Genomic DNA, 25,393 nt, shown 5'->3' on the forward strand with positions numbered 1-25,393 from the left:
TCGTAACCATATTTAACAGGGTGGATGAGGCATCCTCAACTCCCCTTCTGGCCTGGTAAGCAAACTGCAATGGATCTAAAAGACTTTGAGTTTTTAATAAAAGTTCATCCCTGACAAATTTCTCAAAACATTTCATCACCAATGATGTCAGAGCAACAGGTCTAAAATCATTTAGAGTCTTAGGATAATTTGTCTTCCTTACAGGCACAACGATGGCTTCTTTCCACAACTTAAGAATTTTCTGAAGATAAAGCGACTTTTGGAATATATTATAAAAAACAGGACCTAGCTGATCCGCACAGGTCTTTAATAAACATCCCCCAATCTTATCTGGTCCAGAGGATTTTCCCACCTTGCTCTTTTTAAAAGCGTTTATAACATCCTGCTGATTAAAAAAGTTACACTCCATATTACACAGTCTTATTCCTAAACATATTCATTTCACTAGTAAAATCCTCCACATCAAATCTAGTATAAAAAGTATTCAATTCCTGTGCCAACTGTATATTGGATTGATAACCAACCAATTTTATGGGGACATTACTTTTACTTTTAGATCCAGTTATAGTATGCATACTCTAACAGGCAGAGCCAAGTCTATTTCCTCTAATATCCCCCTCTACTTTCTCCTTATACTTATTTTTAGCCCTCCTAATTTCGCACTTTATTTGTTTTTGCAAATCATGCTTCCTTTCCAAGTCACCTCTATGAAATGCCTTATTTCTTTCAATCATGAGGGACTTAATAGATTTAGTTACCCATGGCTTTGTATTAGCAAAAGTTCTCACAGTTTTTTGAGGGATAAGCATACCCTCACAAAAATGTATGTAACTACTTACAACATCTGTTACATCCTACCTGGTCTCATGGCATTTACGTACCTGGGTGCACTTTTTAGCGTGACATGAAATACGTACCAATAAGTACATATCACTGCAGTTTCCAAAATAAATGAACACTTTCACACAAATTTACAGAGTTGCGATTAATAAAGCGTAATTTTCGCAAAATTACTTGAAGAATATCATGCTATGACTTCAAAACAATATTAATATGCTGAGAGATTTGAAAACTGATGCTTCTGAACGTTAGCATCGCAGACATCCAGCTTCATAACTATGGGTTTTCATAGATGATAACTTTGTTCGGTAGCTCACGGAGTATGGAGACGGACTTAGGAGGCGAAAAGCACCGGTTCGAATCCCGTGAAACTACGGTACCACAAAGCAGTTAAAATCTGCGTAAAAGGAAGTTCAAATGGCACAGTTGCATCAGCAAATATGTTTTTATATCAGTTTTGCATTTGTTAACACTATCGGGTAGGTTTAGGGCTGGATTTGGTGTAGGGCATATTTCCAACACGATAGAGCATTAACTTTTAGGGACAGTCCCCGGATATTTGAATTCTGAACCGCTGTAATACGTATCTAAAGCAACGTAATAAAAAAACAGCAATACGTACCAATATCTACGTAATAAAAACGTGCCAGGGTTCACATATTGAACCTGTGTTTTAGCGCCACTCAGTGGACATTTCTATTTGAAACTGCGGCGAAACGTGCAGCAAGGTACGTAAAATGGTGTCGCACAAAAAGTGCGCAGATCTGCGAGGATCTCTAGAGGTACGTATTTTTATGAGACCAGGTTGGTTACATCATCAATATCAGAACATGAATTTTCAAAAACCTCCCAATTTGTGCAATCAAAACATCCTTGCAGTGCTAAAGACCATTTCAGACCATTTCCTGATACATTTGGTTTCAGCCTTATACTTTTTAAAAACTGTTTTATACACAGGAATTAAAAACACAGTGTTATGATCAGACAGCCCCAATGGTGGATTACTAATAGATTTATAACCCAGATAGCACACGTACGTCTGCAAGATGTCTGTTAAAGATCTCTTGATCTGGAAAGCATCTGCTGTCTATAAACGTCTGACAGACGTCTGTAAGATGTCAGTTTTACATACATTCTAAATCATAAACATCTTAAAGACATCTAATAGACGTCTATTTGACATCTAAAAGGAGACGTCCTATAGACGTATTGCAGATGAGCAAACACCCTAAAAAATACGTCTTGCAGATGTAAATGCAGACGTCAAATAGACGTCTCCGAGATGTACGTGTGCTATCAGGGAAGCACCTCTGACGGAACCATAACACAAGTCCAAGCCCAGATAGCACACGTACGTCTGCGAGATGTCTGTTAAAGATCTCTTGATCTGGAAAGCATCTGCAGTCTACAAACGTCTGACAGACGTCTTTCAGATGTCAGTTTTACATACATTCTAAATCATAAACATCTTAAAGACATCTAATAGACGTCTATTTGACATCTAAAAGGAGACGTCCAATAGACGTATTGCAGATGAGCAAACACCCTAAAAAATACGTCTTGCAGATGTAAATGCAGATGTCAAATAGATGTCTCCTAGATGTACGTGTGCTATCAGGGAGGTCTTATTAAATCGCATTGCACAGGTCACATACTGTTGAAAGTTTCGCAAAGTATATTTCAAGGAGCAATGGTTAAAATCCCCCATGATAAAATTAGGGGCATCAGGGGAAACATTTTGCAACTTAGAAATATTTCGTTCGACAGTCTCCTTCACTTTAGCCTCATTTGCTTTAGGGTGAATGTACACCACCGTAACAAATATTTGAGGAAATTCTCGAGGCAAATAAAACTGCCGTAATGAGACAGAAAGCAGTTCAATGTCTTGGGTGCACAATACGCTGAAGCTTGCTGCAAAGCCCCAGTAAAAGTAATTGAATGTGTCAGGGGAAAATAGTAAGGAGATATTTGAATTGTTTACTAATAAACTAGTGTTTTCTGTGTCTCTCCGCACAAACTACTGGATGCAGCGCACATTTATCTAGGTTTAATGTTTAAACATTGTTATATGCTTGAATTGTTTTAAATATCTATAGATCGTATTTTAGGCAAGTCGTGATGATCTGAGAAGGCTAAATTCATCAAACATAAGCTATGATCAGCCTGCTGGTCTGCCGCTGGCTGCTTGGTCGTTACTTTAAGAAAAAATAAACTTATTTAACGAACAAAAAAATTCTCCAAACATTTTTCTAAATGAACTTAATAAAAAACGAAACGAAATTTCGAAAATTTGCCATTACATACAAAACTGAACTATTTTAATAGCTGAAACAATAACGCGTTAGCGATTTCGACCGAATGTACAACACTCATTCGGTGTTTGCATACTCTATCACAGATGAAGTGAATAAAAAGCAATATTTGTCAAATACACAGACGTTTCAGAAACGTTTTCATGAGCAACAGAAACATTTTCTATATACTGCTTAATACAGTGCCATCTTTTCAAGAATAAAGTTCAAAAATCCATATACTATTTAAATACTAATAAAGTGGGGGTATATATGCTTTTATCAGTTTTTTTTTTTTTTTTTTTTGATAAACTCAATATAGGATTTGATGTTTATGGTCACTGAGAATGTAGATGAAGATCGCTGAATAAAGACTTAAATTGGGTCTGTTCTGTTCAATCTTATGGATTCAGAAGAGTTGTGATTTTATTTTGTGGTTTTAGTGTATTTAGTGTATTAGTGGTTCTATTGTGGTCACAGCATAGGTCTAAAATACATGTTTTGTGTCACATGGCAAACAATAAACATTACATCATAAGTAATGTTTCGTTTTAACATTTCAATCTTTCAACACCAACAATGCAGAAATGAACAAACTTTATACACTTTATATGTCCTACTTTTTTCTTGTTTCAGTCTCTTCAAAATAGTTAAGAAAAGAATTTCTTTTTCATTCTGATTTTAATACTTAAAGCTTTTCTAACACTGTAAATACATGAAGAAATTAGACATATCTCGACAGCCTATTTTAACTGTCACTACTGCATATGTTTCAGAAAGACCTTTGCACTTACATTCCAGTCTATACAGTAAATGTATCAAATGTTTTAAGGTTCTTGAAAATTAGAAATGTTTTTAAATGTAATTTCTATGTCTTGTTATAAAACAGTAATAATAAAAACAAATAATCAGAAAACTATTTGTGTATCATGCACTCTAAAATAAAACCCAAAGTTCAGAATGTTTACAGAAATGTGCAACTTAAGATAAAATACATCTTCCGCCAAACAAATGTACAGAAAAAAAATATAACAACACAAATACATTTGAGCAAATAATAATAATTGTAATAAATGTGTTACACTTATTGCGCAGTTGTTATGTTTCCTTTGTGATTTGTGCCATTTCTCTTGGGCTTCTTATTGTACAATGACCAACAGTCAGACAGTTGCTCCAGAAGTCTCTCCAGCTCTTCAATCTCTCTGGAGACATCTAGAAAAGAAATGTAACCAGATATTACACGAGGCAATGACCGAAAAGAATCAGTCAATATTTCAGATTGCAAAAGATTATTTGTTTCAACTCTTGTTTCTGTTGTGTAGTAGAATGACATTCTTACCCATCCTTGTCTTTTCGCTGGTTTGTGATTGTGAGCTTTTTATTACTTCCTGTAGTTCATTTTTAAGAGCTTTCAATATGTCCAGCTTTACAAAGAAACAAGAGAAGATTCCATTTGACTTTAGTCATTGTACAGCTGAACACATGATCATCTTAATCAATGTGAGACCAGTACCTTTAAGTTAGTGAACTTTTTAAGCAATTCCATTTTTGCTTTGTTGAACATGTCGTGTTTTTTATTATCAACTGTGGTTATTAACAGTTCTTGCATTCTCTTCATGGATCCTGTTCCTGTCACAGCTGCAGCTTCTAAAATAAAAAATAATCTGTATTCATTCATTTTCTTTTTCATAGAGACACATCAGAACAACGAAATAAACCAATTCTTCGATGTGTGTTTCATGAAACAAATGTTTTGTGACATGCTGAGTGGCTTTTTTTATTAATGAAAGGTGTTTTCTTTTCTGCACTAAATAGCAAGGTACATTAACATAAATTGTGATTAATTGTAACTCTTAATGCAAGCTTACGCTGATAACAAGAAGCCATTTCATTCACAATGGTTATTTGTATTGATGAGTAGATGCCCTTTTTAATGTCAACAATGTCTCTGTTGAGCGCTGCCTTCAGTTTAGTTTCCTTTCAAAAGTGGAAAAACACAAAAAAGTCAGAAAAATCTATAAACATTAAGTCACTGCTTACAGCAGTCCTACATTAAAAGTTTTTCTGATGTATTTCAGTGCTTACTGCTTTGTAATAAAAACATCCTGCTTAAATATGAGGTATGAGGATTCACATAGACTTGAACCGAAGACAGACATAGAGGATCAGGACCAGAGTACGACCTATTAGTGTCCCCAAGAGAACAGGTGAACTCACCTCAATTTTGATGAAGTTCTGAATGTAATGCAGTATGTCAGACCTGGGGTAAGCAGAGTCACTCTGGATGATACTGAATTTATCAATCTGTTCCTGCACCGATTTTCCTGTTTTTCCACTCACACTGCAGCCAAAAGAAAACCATTTACAGTTTATTTTAAAAACATTTTACAGAATATAATTGTAATCCTTGATATATATAATCTGAGAATTACTGGAAGGAAATAGTAATGGGAAAGGCTAATTTCCCAAACACACAAAGTTTGTATTGCTATTATCTAACCTATGCAGTTGTATAATGACAAATTAACAAAAGATTCAGACCAGAATGGACCTGGGAGGTGAGCCAATCATTTCTTTTTGTCCTTTACAGAGTGTATGCAACTGGCCTAAATAAACCATCACTAGAAAGAAAACCAGTACAAACCCACTCATTTGGGACCTGCTTGGATATCATGTGCAACAAACATAAGGGTGTTGTTTCCTAGAGAAAACGCTTGACCTCAAATTAATCTAGCACAAATAACCTGCCACAATAAAACTACACCCAATTTTCTCATTTGCTGGTTTACTGCTCTACATGTAATCTACAGTTGGCCCATGCTTACAAGCTGTGTTTGTTTGTACTCCAATTTAATGTTAATAATTTGTAAACAAAATGCCAATAATATAATTGTAACGGATCCAACGAGACGAGAGACATGCGGATCCATGTGCGAGCTTTATTACAGAGGCGTGGTCAGGAAACAAGCAAGGGTCCAACAGTGGCAAACAGGAATATCACAGGCTAGGCAAAGAGTCATCAAAAACGGGCATGGGTCAGACGACAGTGAACAATATCCAAAGGGGCTTGACGAGAGAGCTAATCTGAAAACGTAAGCAAAAGTCCAGGCAGGGGAAAACACAATCCAATACAGGCAAGGCAAGGCAAGACTAGACTAGGAAAACTATCAAGGGCTCTGTAGAGTAGCTAAAGCTAGGGCAGCGATAAGCGCATACATTACTCGGCAGTGAGGGAGAGAAAGTCCATGGCTTAAAGGGATAGTTCACCCAAAAATGAAAATTAGCCAAAGATTTACTCACCCTCAGGTCATCCTAGGTGTGTCTGATATTCATCTTTCAGATGAATACATTCGGAGTTATATTCAACATTTTCCTGTCTGTTCCAATCTGTATAATTGCAGTGAATGGTGCCCCTGTTTCTGAATCCGAAAAAAAAGTACCCATCCATCGCAAAACTACTCCACACAGCTCCGGGGTGTTAATAAAGGACGATGCGTTAGTTTAAGAAAAATGTCGATTCTTAAAACTTTATAAACAGTTTAGTCCAGCTTCCTGTCTCGAGCAGGCACGGTCCCGACAAGGCGGTTGAGAGTATGACGTAGGCACCGCGAAATGCGCAATGTAAGCTCCGTGGAGAAGCGCGCAAAAATCTCAGTCTCCTCTTGCCTTATATCGAAATCCTCCGACATTTTTCACTTGAATCTTCATTTTAATAGTTAGTGACAGGTGTTTTGTTTTCCTTTCTCCTCTGTGCTTCCGTGTTCGTCACGCTCTCCCAGGAGCTTACTCTCGCGAGACTACACGCTTCTCCCGGGAGCTTACATTGCGCATTTCGCGGCGCCTACGTCATACTCTCAACTGCCTTGTCGGGACCGCGCCTGCTCGAGACAGGAAGCTGGACTAAACTGTTTATAAAGTTTTAAGAATCAACATTTTTCTTAAACTAACGCATCGTTTCGCTTCAGAAGTCCTTTATTAACACCCTGTGTGGAGTAGTTTTGCGATGGATGGGTACTTTTTTTCGGATTCAGAAACAGGGGCACCATTCACTGCAATTATACAGATTGGAACAGACAGGACAATGTTGAACATAACTCCGAATGTGTTCATCTGAAAGAGGAATGTCAGACATGCCTAGGATGACCTGAGGGCGAGTAAATCTTTGGCTAATTTTCATTTTTGGGTGAACTATCCCTTTAAGTACAGTGTGCAAATGGGAATCAGCTGTGTGTGATCAGTGCAATGAGCTGTGTGTGTGTAGTCAGTACAATGAATGATGGGAACTGTAGTCTGGAGGTGACGTGCAACAGTTAGTGTAGTGCAAAAGTAACTGTGGTGAGTGAGTGACCTCTGGTGGTGAGTGAATGGAAGTTCACAGACCGGATTCGTAATAACTAACATCAATGTTAATTAAAAACGTGATCGTGTTAATGCCCTAAAACTCAACAACAAGCAATGTAAATAGTTTATTGCATTTTATTCTAAACTACACAAAGGGATACTAGAAAGGGAATGATAAAACAGAACTTACGGAAAAATCTGACAGAAATCATTATAAATGCATTTGTGCAAATGTTTTGCCAATGTCTTGTTCAGGTCTAGAATGACATCCCGATTTTTAGACCAATAGCATCCGTAGTTCTTGCACAAAGCTCCAAGGACTTTATGGAACCCCCTTCCATCTTTATTCTGAGTAACAAAGAAAAAAATATACCAGAATTAAAAGGACAGTGATCATTAAAATGGTGCAAATATTTGAATCACACTCACAGGTGTTATCAATTTCTTTGTGGAAGCAACACATGAGTTCACTGCTTCTTCCACTCCCTTTGAGAGACACTGCTCCAGATCCTTATAAATGCTGTCAAAATATTTGTCCAATTCAGTTAGTGACTTCTTTAGGTTCTTCTCAAATTCGTTGTCTTTCATTTCAATCTAAAAAACATCCATACAACAGCAGTGAATTAAAGAATAATACACAATGACAGCATTCTGAAGACTCACTAATTCTAGTAATTCTAATTCTGACTCTGTACCGTTTTCTTGTCTTTATCAAACTGGCCGCTTTGGATCCAGGATAAATGTCCCTTTGCTTTATTGACATAATCTCTGGCCAGTTCTCTGTTAATGCTCTTGTTAAGAGTCCTCAGATCATCCTGCAGCTTTGGGATTTCTACAAATACACACAAGGATGCGATTCGGACTCATTTGGTCAGTGTTTTATCTCACTTTATTAGATATTTTAACTTGTAATTAAAAATATGCAAGCAACAGTTTGGCATGATTATTTTTTGTCATGAATGAATAAAGTGGTCAAATAAAAGCAATAAACAGATTATAGTTTACCTGTTTCACTTGATTCCAGATTTAAATTGCAGTCAAAGAATGCATTGGAACTTACAGTAAAAACTTGAAACTGATTGTCAGTGTTGAATATTTTCTAAAAAGAAAAACAAATATCAATAGAGATTTTAAAAAGTAAAGGTAACAAAGAAAATTAGGCAAGAATTAATACCTTGATTTCAGAATTTTGAAACTTTTCTTTCACCCTTGTCTTGGCATGTTCATTTCTATGAAGTATGCATGTTTTTTTCTGATCCTAAAGAATAATTAAAAACAAAATTAAATAAAAAAAACACACACACACACATACATTCGTATGCATATACTGTAGGTATATTGTAAAATCTGATTCATGGGTTGATTATGTACTATACAGATTCTCCTTTTCATTTCAGTAGATTATTACATTCATTAAATTGCAGTTACAGTGATATGAGCTCTTGGTTACACTATTTAAGGTGTCCTTGTTACAGTGTAATTATTCATTTAACTACTGAGTAACATTAATGAACTACATGCACTTACTATATGGTTAGGGTTAGGATTAGGGTTTGGTTTACGGTTACTTGCATATAATTATGCATAATTAATTGTTATTATAACAGTGAGCACATGTAACGTGTAACAAGGACACCTTAAAAAGTGTCACCGAGCTCTCACTAACATAAGTGAAACCAATAGTACAGACTTACAGGGGAAACTGTCAGCTAAATTAAGTACTGGTCTATGAAAACAAAGGGCCAATACTACAGAAACACTGCTAGTACAGTCCTTCTACATTTTCCAAACCTTGATTTGGTCTCTTGGAAGCCGTGCAGATCTGAAAAAGAATATTAAAAAGTTGTGAAGTGTTGCATGTTTACTACTAGATTACTGTAATTTCTCAGAATTAGACCACTTCCCAGCTCTTCTTGTCCTATAATATTCACAAAATACCTCATATACTCTTGTTGATTCATATCATCAGTCTTTGTACAGATGAAGTTGATGCTTTTGCATTTTCCTCCTGGTCCCAGTTCTTCAATGCAGTGCTTTAATATCCCCCAGGGGTCTCTGTCAGTGATTGCTCGATTGATATCACTTACAATCCACACAGAAGAGCACTCTGCAAGTTTCTACAAGATTTAAAATAGGACATTTATGGTTCATAGTGGCACAATAGATTTATTGTGTGGTTCTACAATGTATATGACAAAATGTTACTTTGAAAAGAATGAAAAACTATATTTACAGATTTCCACAGGTCATCTCTAGTCTTGCTGCAGTCTCCAGTCCCAGGAAGATCAAGAAGCACAATGTGTTCCAGGAATTCATTACAGTCTGGTATCTTGATCGTCACACTCTTCACAAGAGGCCAGAACCAATCACCAGGACTTGACTCACTGTGTTGTATGTAACTTGCAACATCGTCAGTAAATTCAGAGAGCTGTTCAGAAAATAAATAGTTTGTTTTATTTTGCTGAAAAGCAAATTAACAATGCAATATACATTTAATATGTTAAATATTAAACAGTCTTCTAAAACTTACATTACTGTTTGAGATTATTTTCTTACTAGTAGACAAAAAACTTTCAATCTTAGCAAATTTTTCATCATTCTTGAGCTCTTCTAATGTTTTCTGGTCTGCATCAGCTCCATACAGTGCAGTGACCTTTTCGACAGCAATTTCAATCAACTCCTCATTCCTGTCCTCACTGTCATCTTCTCTAACTCTGAAAAATATTGTGAGCTCTTTCTCCCACTCCTGCAGAGATAGCACACAGTATAGAGAAAAATAAAGCTTGGTTTTGTTCCATTCATTCTGGTTTATTTACATATTTATAAAGAACTCTCATTAAATGCATGGTAGGATAAATGAGGAAACCTCTTTAGAGAAGAGTTCGATCTCTGCTGTGTAGTTGGAGTCAGTCAGATTGGCTTCCACCTGAGTAATAACAGCTGTACAGGCTCCAAAACAACCAGACGGTACGAAATTCTGTTTCCCCAAGATTGCACTTAAAAGAGAGCTCTTTCCTTCTCCTGATTTTCCAAAAATCCCTATGGTTGCCTTCTTACGGCTGTCTTTATCGATTTTATCTGAGTTACTGACTCTTTGCAGAATTTGCCTGGCTTTCTCCACGATCATATCTGCATACAACAAAGAAGAGAGTTGCAATGGGCTTGACAATGGGTGAGTATACACACACATACATACAGGCACGTTTCTGATGAAATAACATTTTTCGAAGCAACATAAGTGACATATGTTTAAATTCTATTATAGTATATGTTTTACCAGTGCATGGTATGTAGTTCTAATATATAGTGTTCAGTCGTGTAGCATTTACGGCTCAGGTGCTTGTCTCAAGATGGCAAGTTGGTAAGCATGGCCGTCTGTCTTGACCATGGCCGGAGGTGCTGGGATAGGCTTCAGCGTCCCCATGATGCTACATATGACAAACCGTTTGAAAAATAGATGGATGGATGTGATATGACCCTTTTAAGTTTGTGTGTGTGTGTGTGTGTGTGTGTGTGTAAATCCTGCAGACCTTTTATAGGTAACTAATTGATTAGTTACTAGTGCAGATTAGAGGTGGACAGATTCAGATTTTACTTACCTGTTGTCAGTGGTGTCTCTATACTCGAGTCAGATGTTTCATGATCTATTTTTCTTTTAGTACCTATCAGAGAATTCATCCCACTCATTATTTGTCCTTAATCACAGATTGTACTATTATAATCTTTAATTTTTATACCTTGTCTAGCCATTGTAGGGTCGATGGAAATTCCTGGAGGGGAAAGAACATATATTATCATTAAAGATTATCCATTTTGTTTTACCAATCTTTTAAGAACTTTTTTGTTCTGATTATAACAGAATTAATTGTCTCACCATCAGAGGAAGTTCTAGATTGTGATGGTACAAGACGCAGAGAAGGTGTTCTCTGCTTTTGGTGCTCCAGAAATGGCTGATCTGTACAAAACAGTGAATTAAAGCCCAGGTTAAGAAATGTATGGTTTCAGTAATTATGATGTCCTCAAAGATATGTACAGAAATACTGTCACAAATCAGCAGATACTGCATATGGTATTTCATTATGGAAATTCAAATGAGTAACAAGTCAAGTCAAGTCACCTTTATTTCTGTAACGCTTTACACAATACAGATCTTGTCAAAGCAGCTTCACAGAGATCAACAGGAATATAGTAGAATCAATTATGTACGCTCCTTCACAATTTGTCTTAACCAAAGTGTAAAGATATTTATATAGCCATATCACCCTGTAGCCCAAGAGCATGACTAGAGGGGGGGGGCTCAAAATATGTTTGCTGCGTAAATCAGACGGACTGAGATGCAGCGATAACTACTTGGACGGACTTATTAAAAATGCAAATTCATTCTCTGCAGGAGGCACTTTAAAGCGGGAGAACTAGAGGTTTCCCCAGTAACGGCTGTAGACAGAGCAGCCCTGAGCTTACAAACGCCGCTTTATCAGGCATAACATGCCAGATGAAATGAAAATGACATCGAACATTTTCTAAAGACAGTGTTCCTTCAGAAATACAGTGATATAAAAACACCCGCTCCTTAGAGTTTGTACTTATTTGTGTTGCCGCGATGCACCTGCACCACTTAAAATAGAAATCGTTGTTACCTTTTTTCCTGTTGTTTTCAAGGATTAAATCACTTTCCCAAATAGTCTGCAGAGGGCTTTTATTATGTAATGCAACATCAGACAGTCCTGAAACTGGTTGAGTGATACACTGTGGACTGTCAATCTGGATTGAAACTGGTGTGTGGAAACAGGGACTTTTCTTTTTATAACTATGTGAATTTACAGATAAATGTGGTTATATCATGGGTTATATGCAAGTCGAAAGGCTTTTATTTTGTTATTTCTCATCAGACAGGTATTTTCATATTATTTGGAAATTCTACATTTAATATTACTCATATTTCGTTTTATCAGACCTTTTTTTAAACATTTGTATTATTTTAAAATTCATTGATTTCATTTATTTGTTCTTTTGTATATTCGTTCATTCGTTTATTCATTATTGACAGAAACTGGCTCAATAAATGAATGCCAGAGATCACTTTTCCTTTGATTTAAGTTTTTACACGCTATTACCGCAACGCCTAGTATATGCGCGCAACACAAAATAACGTGGCAGCTAGAATGACCGTGTTTTTCAAAGTGGAGGCTGGCCTGACCGCAGTCGTTTACTGTGGTCGTAAAGAGATACGGTGGTTCCGCGTCTTAATAAGTTAACACAAATAAACACATTTTTGACCTCATTAAAAATGCAAAAAAACGTTGAATAAAAATGTTTCATTACATTGTTTTTAACAACTAAGCTTTTGATTATTTATGACGTTTTATTAAATAAGATTTTTACATAATGATTCCGGGAAAATGGCGCGCCCCTATACCACGTTTTTGCGCCACTGTGTTTACCTTGCATTTTTCAGTTCATATCCAGCTCACTACAGAGACTGGTGAAGACTAGCGCGTCACATCAGATGATTAAAATGACGGCTTATTCTGATTACATGTTTTTTAATCTGGAAAGAGAGAAATCGGGTGATGACGACACGACTAGTAGTGGAAGCAACAGTGAAAGGTGTTAAATGAATTAAGAAGCTAATACCCTGTATTTGTGTCATGGGGCATCTGATTAATGTTTAGCCCATCTATACTGTTTAGCTTGCTTAAAATAGGGTCTGTCCCCACACAAAAAGCCTTAGCGTGTTTTTCTGATTTCTTTCATGAATTTAAGAGTGTGATCATTTATACGAAAATGAGATGAAGAGTATAAATGTGATAGCTTAAATTTGTTTTGAGATTATCATTATTATTTTATGAGAAAATATGCATATAATTTTGATAAAGTAGAGTTCTAGATGTAGTAATGAATTTTTTATATATATATATATAATTAGTTATCAATGAGTGATAAAAAGGGGGAATTGTTGAAGAAAAATTCATTTTGGTTGATTTCCTATATGCTCATGAAACATAGTGGAGTGTTTCTTTCTAGTTTCTTACCATGAGTGGAAAAGTACAGCTGTGGAGAGCTTGTGAGCTTGTAACCTTGAGTGCCTAGAGTGTATAAAGGTGGAGGAGCACACTCCCAGTGTGTCGCACTCTTTAGCAACCTGTGTGTCTGTATGACTGTTGACCTTCTTTGCAAGGAATAAAACTTTTGAAAGACAACTGAGTGAGTTTGTCTCTTATGCTGATGAGAGTTATTTAAAATTGCCCCGACAATCTCTTTTTATCTGAGACATTTTTATACCTTGGCTAGCCATTGTAGGATGGATGAAAAATCCTGGAGGCGGGAAATGTACACTCAGTACACTAGATTTCTTTAACCAACTTTATGTATGTCACTGTTAACATGCTACATTCTGCTTTTTTATATCAGAAATAGAACATTACCATATATTTATTATTCATACAATTTTATCCAGTTATCCTGTCAGAATTCTTGTAACTGTGGTTGCCAGAATAATTCTGTAACTTTTACCGAACAACCTGTAAGAACAACAGCCTTTTTCTACTGAATTATATCAAGGCCATGCTGCTACTAAAATCTGTTTTGTACCTTCAACATATACTGATAACCACCATAATAAAAATGTGATAAGTCAAAGTGTATCACAAGTATCTCTTTCAAAAGCTGAAGTAACATAGCTGATAACAAATTGGTTTAAGTTTTTTCACTGTAAATTAACCCTACTGAGGGGGCCCGAGTCGATATGCTGTTCAGGGGGCCCAGAAACCATAGCGGTGCACCTGCTCTTTGCTTCAACATATTTTCATAAGCAAACATAACTCTTTTAGCTTACATTTATTTATTTATTTTATTACATACACACCATAGTTAACAAAACCTTAAAAAAAAATTTAAATGACATTAACTAACATTAACAGTTTGTTTTTCAAAAAAATAAAATTATATTGCACTAAATTATTTTTGTTATCTCTTTAATCATCCTGCACTTTAGACCACCACAACAATTGGTACAGATTTCAGGGGGGAAAAAGGAAAGAGAAAAGCACATGAAGTGAAGCAAAGGGACACTGTGTTCTTTGTCTGTAGGCAAAATTTTCCCTTCAGAACCGAAGGTGAAGGATTCAGGTCTGTTAGGTAAATGAGCATATACTGAGATAGAAAATAATCGATTGTGTTTTCAATGTGCATCTCCAAGTTTTCCTTTTATTTCTGTGTAGACATAATACATTTAAAGGAAGAGTTCACCCAAAAATTTGCTGAAAATGTACTCACCCTCAGACCATCCAAGATACAGAAATTAAAGCGTCAGCAAAGGTTCTACCAGGAAGACTGATGTCAAGTCATTCATGTATAACTCTGGCTAATCACAGCTTGACACTTGGAGTATATATGTACTGGACTTTCTCTTTTATGATTGCAGTTTATGACACTGACATTCCCCTCCATCCTCCCACCACCACCAGTATATAAACTGAGAAATCCATGGACCCGAATAAAAAAAATTACATGTAAGCTTACCCTATTCTTCGTCTGTGTATGTGTGTCACAAAAATCCCAGGTGTCAGTTGTATCTTGAGAATGCAATCTAAAGAGCTGTTTTCCTCTTCATGCTGCACATCAAGACGTTATAAAACATGTCTAACGGCATCAATGCAATTACTTTTGTTCACACAGGATGTGGTACACATACTTCAGCTTACAGGATGTGTGTGGGAATGTGTGTGCAAAGTACAACAGCATGTAATGCTTGTCATTAAACAGAAATAACCATAAAGATGTAACTTGCAAGCCAAAAAATATTGACTGTTTTTAATAAATTATCAGTATTATATTATATATATCGTGGGCGTTTTTAACACATAAACATTTTTGTCCTTAGAACACATGACATGCCTGAAACTTAACAGAAAACTACATATTACACTTTAACCTCATTATAAATGTCTATAAATATAATTTCAATAGCTCAGAAAATACAAGTATCATGTTTATATTTTTTCTAACCTTATGAAAACTGCATCACCTTCACATTAAAGGTATTTAAATCTTGTAGAACTCTTTACTAAAAAGTTATTTTAATATATTAAAATTCTATCTTTACTCTATTTAATGTTAAATATAATTGTGCTATTCATCTAGTGAAAATACAATTAGAGATGTCAAGAACTCGAGTTTTGTTTTTGATGCTAAGAATTTGATTTCTGTGAGTGATGTCATTGTTGATAATAACAATTCAAATTTTACTAGTTACTTTACAAACTTACTGTTGTGGTCATACAAACAAATACATTTTTACATTTCCTGCACTTTTGCAATTCCATTTGGTGCCACTGGAGGGACTGTAATTACCAACTGGGTTGGTAATTACACACAGTGCCTCACTTTCAGTTTAAAAAAACTGTTTAAAAGATAATTTTTTAGGAATTGTAATATATAGGATAGTTAGAATTTAAAGGATCTAGGATCTTTCCATTCAGACATGTATCTTGACATTCTAATTTCTTTAAAAGGTGATTTCAGAATCAGAATCAGAATGAGCTTACACATACGAGGAATTTATTATAGAGACAGAAGCTCCACAGTGCAACAGAATAACAGCAACAGGACAGGACACAGATAATAAAAGAATAATATACAAATATACAAATAGGCAATGTACAAAATAGCAAAAACACAATATATAATATAGACAATTATGTGTGTACAGGTCTGATATGTGCAAATTTTAAATGAAAAAATAAGTATGTGTGGTGAATAATGTATAATGGTGTTGTGTGTTCCACGTTTAATGTTAAGTGTTCATGAGATGGATTGCCTGAGGGAAGAAACTGTTCCTGTGTCTGGTCGTTCTGGTGCTCAGAGCTCTGTAGCGTCGACCAGATAGTAACAGTTCAAAGAGGGAGTGTGCTGGATGTGAGGGGGCCAAAGGGATTTTGCCAGCCCTTTTGCTCACTCTGGATAAGTACAGTTCTTGGAGACTGGGGAGGGTTGTACCAATGATTCGCTCAGCAGTCCAGACTACCCTCTGTAGTCTTCTGGAGACAGATTTGGTAGCTGAGCTGAACCAGACAGTTATTGAAGTGCAGAGGACGGATTCAATGACGGCGGAGTAGAACTGTTTCAGCAGCTCCTGTGGCAGGTTGAACTTCCTCAGCTGGTGAAGGAAGTACAACCTCTGCTGGGCCTTTTTAACAATGGACTCAATGTGAATGTCCCACTTCAGGTCCTGAGAGATGGTGGTGCCCAGGAATCTGAATGACTCCACTGCAAGTCAAGTCAAGTCATCTTTATTTGTATAGCGCTTTTAACAATACAGATTGTGTCAAAGCACTTAACAGTATCAAATTAGAGGATAGAGTGTCAGTAATGTATAATGATAAGATTAAACACTCAATTTTCAGTTAAAGGCATTTCATTATTAAATTCAGAGATGTCATTGTCTAGCTCAGTTTAGTTTAAATAGTATCTGTGCAACCAAATTGACGATAATCGCTAGAAATTAAGTGTCCCCAACTGAGCAAGCCAGAGGCGACAGCGGCAAGGAACCAAAACTCCCTCTGTGACAGAATGGAGAAAAAAACCTTGGGAGAAACCAGACTCAGTCAGGGGTCAGTTCTCCTCTGACCAGAAGAAACCCGCAGTTCAATTCCAACCGCAGCCATGTCAGATTGTGCAAACGGCTTATCTGATTCCCGTGGTCTTGTCCCGATGGAGCATTTTAATTTATAATTTAATGTATTTGTTATATTTGTGTTTTATTAATTATTTGAAGTTTTTCATTTATATGATTTATTCATTTGCTATAATTGTAATGTATAGTTTAATGCATTTATTGTTTCTCAGTGTATTTTTATAATATATATTTGTTTGTTTATTATAATTTAAATGTATGTCTCAGGGGCTCTCCGCTGATGATCAGGGCTGCAGACATCATCTCTTGGTGCTGATTCACCATCTGACCGGATATGGACTGAGAAACAAAATAAGAAAGAAGCAGACAAATATTAACGTAGATGCCATTCTACTTACGATGTAACGAGTACATCGTGTGTTATGGGGAGTGTTCCCGCTTCCGGTTGATCTAATTAATGCAGCCTAACAACCCTTTAACGGATTTGAATAATAGAAGCGTATTAATGTGTTATGTGTACGCCAGGCTAAAGAGATGGGTCTTTAATCTAGATTTAAACTGACAGAGTGTGTCTGCCTCCCGAACAGTGTTAGGTAGATTGTTCCAGAGTTTGGGTGCTAAATAGGAAAAGGATCTGCCGCCCGCAGTTGATTTTGATATTCTAGGTATTATCAAACGGCCGGAGTTTTGAGAACGCAGTGGACGTGGAGGACTATAATGTGATTAAGTGCTCACTCAAGTACTGAGGGGCTAAACCATTCAGGGCTTTATAAGTAATTAACAAGATTTTAAAATCTATCCGATGCTTGATAGGGAGCCAGTGCAGTGTTGACAGAACCGGGCTAATATGGTCATATTTCCTGGTTCTAGTAAGGACTCTAGCTGCTGCATTTTGGACTAACTGTAGTTTGTTGATCAAGCGTGCAGAACAACCACCCAATAAAGCATTACAATAGTCTAACCTTGAGGTCATAAACGCATGAATTAGTATTTCTGCATTTGACGTTGAGAGCATAGGTCGCAATTTAGATATGCTTTTGAAATGTTCATGATGATAAGCGGGGGGAGTGCAGGGGGTTTCTCCTGAAGTCCAAGATCATTCTCCACAGTTTTGAGCGTGTTTAGCTGGTTGTTAAGACTGCACCAGACAGCCAGCTCCTTAACCCCCTGTCTGTAAGCAGACTCGTCACTGTCAGTGTGGTGTCGTCTGCAAACTTCAGGAGCTTGACAGAGGGGTCTTTAGATGTGCAGTCGCTCTCGCTCGTGTAGAGGGAGAATAGCAGTGAGGAGAGAACGCAGCCCTGAGGAGCTTCAGTGCTGATCGTACGGGTGCTGGATGAGAATTTTCCCAGCCTCACTAGCTGCTGCCTGTCTGTCAGGAAGCTGGTGATCCACTGACAGACGGAGGTGGGGACGGAGAGCTGAGTTTGTTTATTCTGAAGGGTGATGGTGTTAAAAGCGGAGCTGAAGTCTACAAGCAGGATCCTCACATAAGTCCACCAGGATAAAGTGGAATGATAAAGTTTCTTCTAAGTACAACACACAACCGTTTTTAAATGCTTTGGGACCATGTGTTTTGATATATGATGTGCCACATAGGATTTAAATCAAACTTTGCTTATCAATACATACATAAATACGTGCATATACACCAATAAATTACTCACATATACATGTATACTATTGGATGTTCAAAATACATATATGAAATACACGTGCACACTAATATGAAATCCATACCAATAGGCTACATATTGTTAGTAATGAATGCATACACACTTGTGAATAACTTGCTTATACATATAAACTTGACGCATGCATACACCTATAGACACGAGGCCTATAAACTCGATCCATGCACCTACAATAACACACACATACATATAAACTTGCTGCATGCAGACACACCTATACTCCCATATACATATAAACTTGATCCATGCATATTCACCTATAAATACTCGCACACAGGCACGTGCACAAGAAGGGCTTAACCTGTGCAGAGCACATGCCCTTTTTCCCCTTTATACACTCCGAAGTGCCCTTTTTTGGTGGTGGTGTTTGTTTTGTTTTTTTTCTTCCATAAATCAATGCTGTTAATCACCCTTTACGTATGTCTGTTTTACAAAAATTTAGTATTTATGAAACGTATTAAATAATAACTCCACCCCCTCTATCTGGACTGAATCAGAGCCGTAGAGAGAGAGAGTTGCGACTGTTTTAATGTTTTAACAACTTGTTCTACTTTTGAACTGCTCCACCCTGTGGCTTCCACATGAACTACATCAAAATCAAGATGAATTATTTACATATCATGACATCCCCCTTGTTTTTTTTTTTCACATGAACACGTCACACTATACAGTCCATGACCTGAAAATTTCTGCTTGGTATCACATAACATCTTTCTTGTTTATAAACACGTTTTTACATTTCTTTTTTTTTTTTTCTTCAGTTTTTTGTATTGTCCTTTAAACTATTGCACCTGAACAGACATCACAAAGCTCATAGCCACTCCTCGACAAGCCTTCTTGGCTTGGTGACAGTACGTCCACTGGCTGTTTTGGTTGGGAGACTTGGAAGCTCTGTAGGATTAGCATTTCTTTGTTGTGTTTTGTTTTGAATGTCCATTTCACATGGTTCATCGGCATTGTCACACAATTTCTGCTGTCACATTTTGATTGTCCCTGTCCTTGTTCATGTTATTTTTTACCTTTGACTGCATCAGAAACTTTCTGTTCCGTCTATACTTCTGTCCATCAGGCATCTGTACAACATAGGATCTGGGCTGATCAGAAAGTTCAGTTACTTGAGCTGGATTCCATATGCCATCTTGCCTTATTCTGACACTGTCGCCAATCTGAAGGTTCTGAAGAACCCTTGTTCCTTGATCAAGGTATTCTTTCTGTTTCTGTTGTCTTTTTTCTAACAACTGCCGCACTGTGTTAGAGACCATACAGGGTTTCAACATTTTTGACATTGTTGGAAGTCTCGTTCTCACGCGTCGACCCATCAACAGCTGGGCTGGTGACGCTCCAATGTCTTCCAATGGTGTACTCCTAAGGTTCAGCAAAGACAAATACGGATCCTTTCCATCTGCTTTAGCTTTTTTTAGCATGAGTTTTACAGTTTGTACTCCTCTTTCAGCCGTTCCATTCGATTGAGCGTGGTGGGGGCTTGATGTTTTGTGAGTAAACTCCCAGTCTTTTGCAAAAAGCTGAATTGAGGTCAGTTATCTGAAATCACTGTCTCAGGAATTCCATGTCTAGCGAATTGTGACTTAAGATGGGTGATGACTGTTGCACTTCTTGTGTCTGAGTTTAGCCATTCTACCTCAATGAACTTGGAATATTAATCCACTAAGAGTAGATACTCCTGCTGGCCAAAGGTGAATAGGTCAATACCTATCTTTTGCCAGGGTCGTTCTTGAACATTGTGTGGATGTAACGGCTCTTTGGTTTGTCGTTTCTGATGAGTCCTACACACGTCACAGCTGTTCACCATTTCTGTGATACTTTGCGACATTCCAGGCCAAAAGAGTACTTCTCTTGCTCTACGTCTGCAGCTTTCAATGCCCAAGTGACTTTCATGAATTCGCTTAAGCATTTCAGCTCTCATTGTTGCCGGAACAATGAGTCGTTCTCCTTTAAATAGAACACCATCCACTACTGAAATTTCCTCTCCGTAATTCCAATACATTTGTATTTCTTTTGCAGCTTGACTCTTTATCTTCGGTCATCCATTCAGGACTGTCTCTGTGAGTTTAATCAGCGTCTTATCATTCTTTGTTTCTTTTCTGAATTCTTCTCATTTCTCACTTGACACAGGCAAATTGGAGATCACCATGTGCACCGGAGCTTCTATGTCTGTATCAAATGAGCCGGTCACTGGTAACTAAGCTCTGGACAATGCATCTGCAATATGCATCTCCTTTCCTGGCCTGTACTGCACGTGCACTTGATATTTCTGCAATCTCATTAACAGTCTCTGTATTCTAGCTGGAGCACTGCTCAATGGCTTTTTCATTATCACTTCAAGTGGCTTGTGATCTGACTCCACATAAATTTCCTTTCCATACACATACTGATGGAAACGTTCTACCCTGAACACAATCGCTAATATTTCTTTTTCGATTTGCGTGTAGCGCTGTTCTGTTTCAGTCAAGGCATGCAATGCATATGCAATCGGCTTGTCTTCTTGCAGTAGGACAGCACCAAGTCCGTTTTTTGGAAGCATCCACTGATAGTGTCACAGGAAGGTTTTACATAATAGTATCTAAGCAAAGGGGTTTCAGTGAGCATTGTTTTCAATTTGTCGAATGCATGCTGATGCTCATCTCTCCACTGCCATGCCACATCATGTCTAATTAGTCCACGTAATGACTCAGTGTGTTGTGACGTATTTGGAATGAACTTTGCTAGGAACGTGACCATTCCCAGAAATCGCTCAACATCTTTTTTGCATTCAGGTGTTGTCATTTTCTTTACAGCCTCAATCTTGCTCTGATCAGGTTTCAGTCCTTATTTTGAAAAAACATGACCCAGGTATTTGATTTCCTCCAGGCCCACTTTGCATTTTTCTTTATTCAGCTTGAAGTTCTTGATTCTTGCTCTCTCTAGCACTTGTCTCAATCTTACATCATGCTGTTCTTTTGTTTCTCCCCAGATCAAAAGGTCATCAATGTACGTCTCAACACCTTCAATTCCTTCAAACAGTTGTCTCACTGTCCTGTGGAACACTTCTGGTGCCGAATTAATTGCCGAATTAATTCCAAAAGCAAGACGGAGGAATCTGTAACGGCCAAAAGGAGTGTTGAACGTACAGAGGCGAGAGCTGGCTTCATCTAATTTGAGTTGCCAAAAACCTGAACTTGCATCCAGTACTGTAAAGTATTTGGCTTTCGACAGTTTGCAGGTTATTTCCTCAACTGTTGGTAGCTGGTAGTGTTCCCTCATTACTACTGTATTAAGATCACGTGGATCTAAGCAAATTCTTAATTTTCCATTAGACCTTTCCACAATCGGGTTTACCCACTGTGTAGGCTCTTCGATTTTTGCTATCACTTTCATTTTTTCCATCATGTTCAGTTCTGTTCTTAATTGTTCCCTTAGAGTGACAGGAATCTTTCTAGGTGGGTGCACTTTTGGCGTCACACTCTCATCAATTCGAATGGTGTGTTCCCCTTCAAGACAGCCTATTCCCTCGTACATCAACATACTCTTTGAAAATATCTATTTCATCACTTTTATTCAGTGCCATCACTCTCTTGATGAGCCCCATTTGCTTTAATTCCTAGTATTGGTTTGGCATCTGATTTTACATTGAATTCCAGGAAATAATTTTTCTTCTTGTATTTCACTGTCCAGTTACACTTTCCTTTCACAGGTATTTTGTCTCCAGTGTATGTTGATAGTTTTACATTTGTTGGTTCAAGTATGTTCTTTTTGCCTGTTCTTTGTAGTAAACTGTTAGGAATTACATTGGCCTGCGCGCCAGTATCAAGTTTGAATTTGACAGGTTTGCGCTCCACTTTTATTTCGATAGTCCATTCCTCTTCAACGGATAGTGAGAGCAGCTGAGAAGATCGTTGGTGTCTCTCTCCCCTCCCTCCAGGACATCTACAGCACCCGTCTCACCTGCAAAGCTCTCTGCATTGCAGGCGATCCCACCCACCCGACACACTACTTCTTCAGTCTGCTACCATCAGGGAGGAGACTGCGGAGTCTCCAGGCCAGGACCAACAGACTGAAAGACAGCTTCATCCATCAGGCTGTCAGGAAGCTGAACTCCCTCCCGTCCTTGCCCCCCCTCCCCTCTCTTACCCCACGCACTACTGAACTCTGACCCCCCCCCCACCACCCACATCCACACACACACACACACACTGTGATCAGCACCAGTCACTTTGTACAAGCATTGGACTGACCTCATTCAGCTACCTCTTCTGTCAGTCTGAAAAAGAATGCTCTTCGTCACTTTAAAAAATAGTCTCAATAAGCTCTTTGCACTACCATTTATAGTCTGCACTGTTTGTTTGTTTGTCTGTCTCACTGGTTTGCACTCTATTTACCATGTGCCTTATGCCACTTTATCCATTTCATATTATTTTATTTTCATTTTTATTTTTATTCTACATGTCCTTATTTGTATATCTGTAATAATTGCATTTTTGTTTGTGTATGTGTATATGTGTATATATATATTTGATTTGTACTTATCTGTATTTATGCGTTCTACTGTTAGTACTTAGTGTTATCTGTATGCACCAGGGAGTAAGAGAGTAACGAAATTTCAGTTCTCTGTATGTATGTACGGTACATGTGGCAGAATTGACAATAAAACAGACTTTGACTTTGACTTTGACTCTGCTTGTGACTGTGTGTTTGCGTGCACAGCTCCAACGAAAAGACTTGCTTGCTGATCCGTGACTTCATCATCTACTGCGTGCACTTTCCGCGATTTACACATCCTGGCAAAGTGGTTCATTTTTTTGCAATTTTTACATTGTTTGCCATACGCAGGGCATGTACGTGCATGTATCCTCAAATGCGTTTGAGCCCATTTGGTACTGAAAAATAGCAATTTTTACATATGATTTACAGTTTATTTTAATAAATATCAAAAATGTAAAAGGTGTGCATTATAGCTGACATCTAGATGAACAGTTTACAGTTTGTTTAATGACTGTAAGTCATTCTGCTCATATGCTATTGAAGCTAGAAAAATGTATACCAATATTGCATGTAACTTTAGAGACGGTCCCTAAATATGCGAATATCGAATGTCCAATGTCAAGCCAACTTTATGCCAGTACCCTGCACCTGGTACTTATTAACCTCACCTTATCCCTACTCTCTGGACTATTTAAACAACTCACTTCCTTATTTTCATTGTGAAGTCTTGTTTTCCCCTGGCTGACAACTCTGAGCATTACTCTTTGCCTATTTACCCGGCTTGTGAACAACCCTGAATTGTTTATCCTGTTATGAATCTCTGCGGCCTGCTATTGTTTCTGCCTTGTTAGTTTGGATATTACTTGGATTGTTTGCTGCCTGTCCTGACCCTGTGCTTATGACCCTGTGTCTCCCAGTGTTTCAGTACTATTAATTGACCCTTACAAAAACCCTCCCTCCTTAGTTACTGTTGTTATATCCGACAAGCCATGCTGCTCCCACACTACACATCTTGCTCTCGCACAGTAAAAAAATACATTGCAGAGCAAAGAGGAAACTGACAACGCGCCAACAGAAAAGACAGAGCAGGTTACTTCTTTCAAATTTTGTTATTTTTTAACAAATTCGAAACAATAAATACCATTTGTGGCTCTTTATTGTGTCGTGACAGATTGCTGTAGCGCGTCAGTTCAAGCGGCACACATGAACACGTCTTTTCATATTTACTTAAAGCATAAAATGAACATGACTGAACATCAGAATGTATTTTATTTAAACTGCAGAAAGATGTCAATACACACCATTTTTCAAGATGGCGGAGTCCTGCTTATGGGATAACTTTTCCATCTAAAGAATTGCAGTCATGGATAAAAAAATAAGCATGAAACCAAAATTTAAAAAACACAATTAAAAATATATTGCACAAAATTTAAAAGTGAAAGCAGATTTTTTTCAGAATAGCAAACAATGGTCACGGATCAAAAGATAAGCATAAATCAAAAATGTAACATTTAAAAACAAATTAAGCATAAATCAAAACTTTAAACATTTAAAGTCATATTGCACAAAACTGAAATATTAATGCAAAATTATCCAACTTGCACACAAAATCATGTTTTCCTTGATTATATTTCCCTGTTTTTTGTGCTCTGACATTTTCTGCTCATATTTTTATTTTTTGTATGCTTATGCCGTTTTTCTCTTAGCTCTTGTTTCCATGTTCTGTGCTTGCTTTCCCAAATGTTGCAGTTAGTGTTTCATGTAAATCAGAGCAGGCTCATCATTGGTCCACTAGTTCTTGATTGACATCTCCTTCACTGCTGATACCCAGCGTTCACTTGTAGGGTAGACCGAGTGCAGAGACACTTTCTGCTTTTTTCCATCACAACACAAACTAGATGCTGAAATTAAGTGATTTTTCACATTATATTTCTTTTGCTTGTGTACTAAAATATAAATTGATAACCATAAGTAGTTTATATTTTCCACAATTAGCTCATTGTCACAACACAGGCAAGGGACACAGAGGTAAGTGATATAACACAGAGGTTTATTGACCAGAAAGGAGATGCAGATCATGAGGAGTAACGGCAGGTGAGTAGCAAGCACAATGA

General features: G+C 37.3%; 1 protein-coding gene across 3 annotated transcripts; it reads right to left on the bottom strand.

Moving 5' to 3' along the window:
- Positions 1–2,298: 2,298 nt before the first annotated feature.
- Positions 2,299–15,130, bottom strand: LOC131526214 (nuclear GTPase SLIP-GC-like). 3 transcript variants are annotated; one of them, XM_058754381.1, is made up of 19 exons: positions 14,994–15,130; positions 11,347–11,427; positions 11,210–11,242; positions 11,072–11,134; positions 10,339–10,601; positions 10,003–10,218; positions 9,706–9,900; positions 9,411–9,589; positions 9,264–9,294; positions 8,647–8,730; positions 8,478–8,571; positions 8,168–8,304; positions 7,902–8,066; positions 7,663–7,820; positions 5,349–5,472; positions 5,000–5,108; positions 4,645–4,778; positions 4,471–4,555; positions 2,299–4,343 (listed from the first exon to the last, which is right to left on the bottom strand). In XM_058754381.1, exons 3-19 carry the CDS (start codon positions 11,220–11,222, stop codon positions 4,216–4,218), a joined length of 2,178 nt encoding a protein of 725 aa, XP_058610364.1. In that variant the 5' UTR covers positions 11,223–11,242; positions 11,347–11,427; positions 14,994–15,130; the 3' UTR covers positions 2,299–4,215. The 3 variants fall into 3 exon arrangements, with proteins under 3 accessions (XP_058610364.1, XP_058610365.1, XP_058610366.1); XM_058754382.1 differs by having other exon boundaries at positions 2,301–4,343; positions 10,339–10,900; XM_058754383.1 differs by having other exon boundaries at positions 2,301–4,343; positions 10,750–11,134.
- Between the last annotated feature and the right edge of the window lie 10,263 nt (positions 15,131–25,393).

This window comes from Onychostoma macrolepis, chromosome 19 (assembly GCF_012432095.1).
Source record: "Onychostoma macrolepis isolate SWU-2019 chromosome 19, ASM1243209v1, whole genome shotgun sequence".
Taxonomy (NCBI): domain Eukaryota; kingdom Metazoa; phylum Chordata; class Actinopteri; order Cypriniformes; family Cyprinidae; genus Onychostoma; species Onychostoma macrolepis.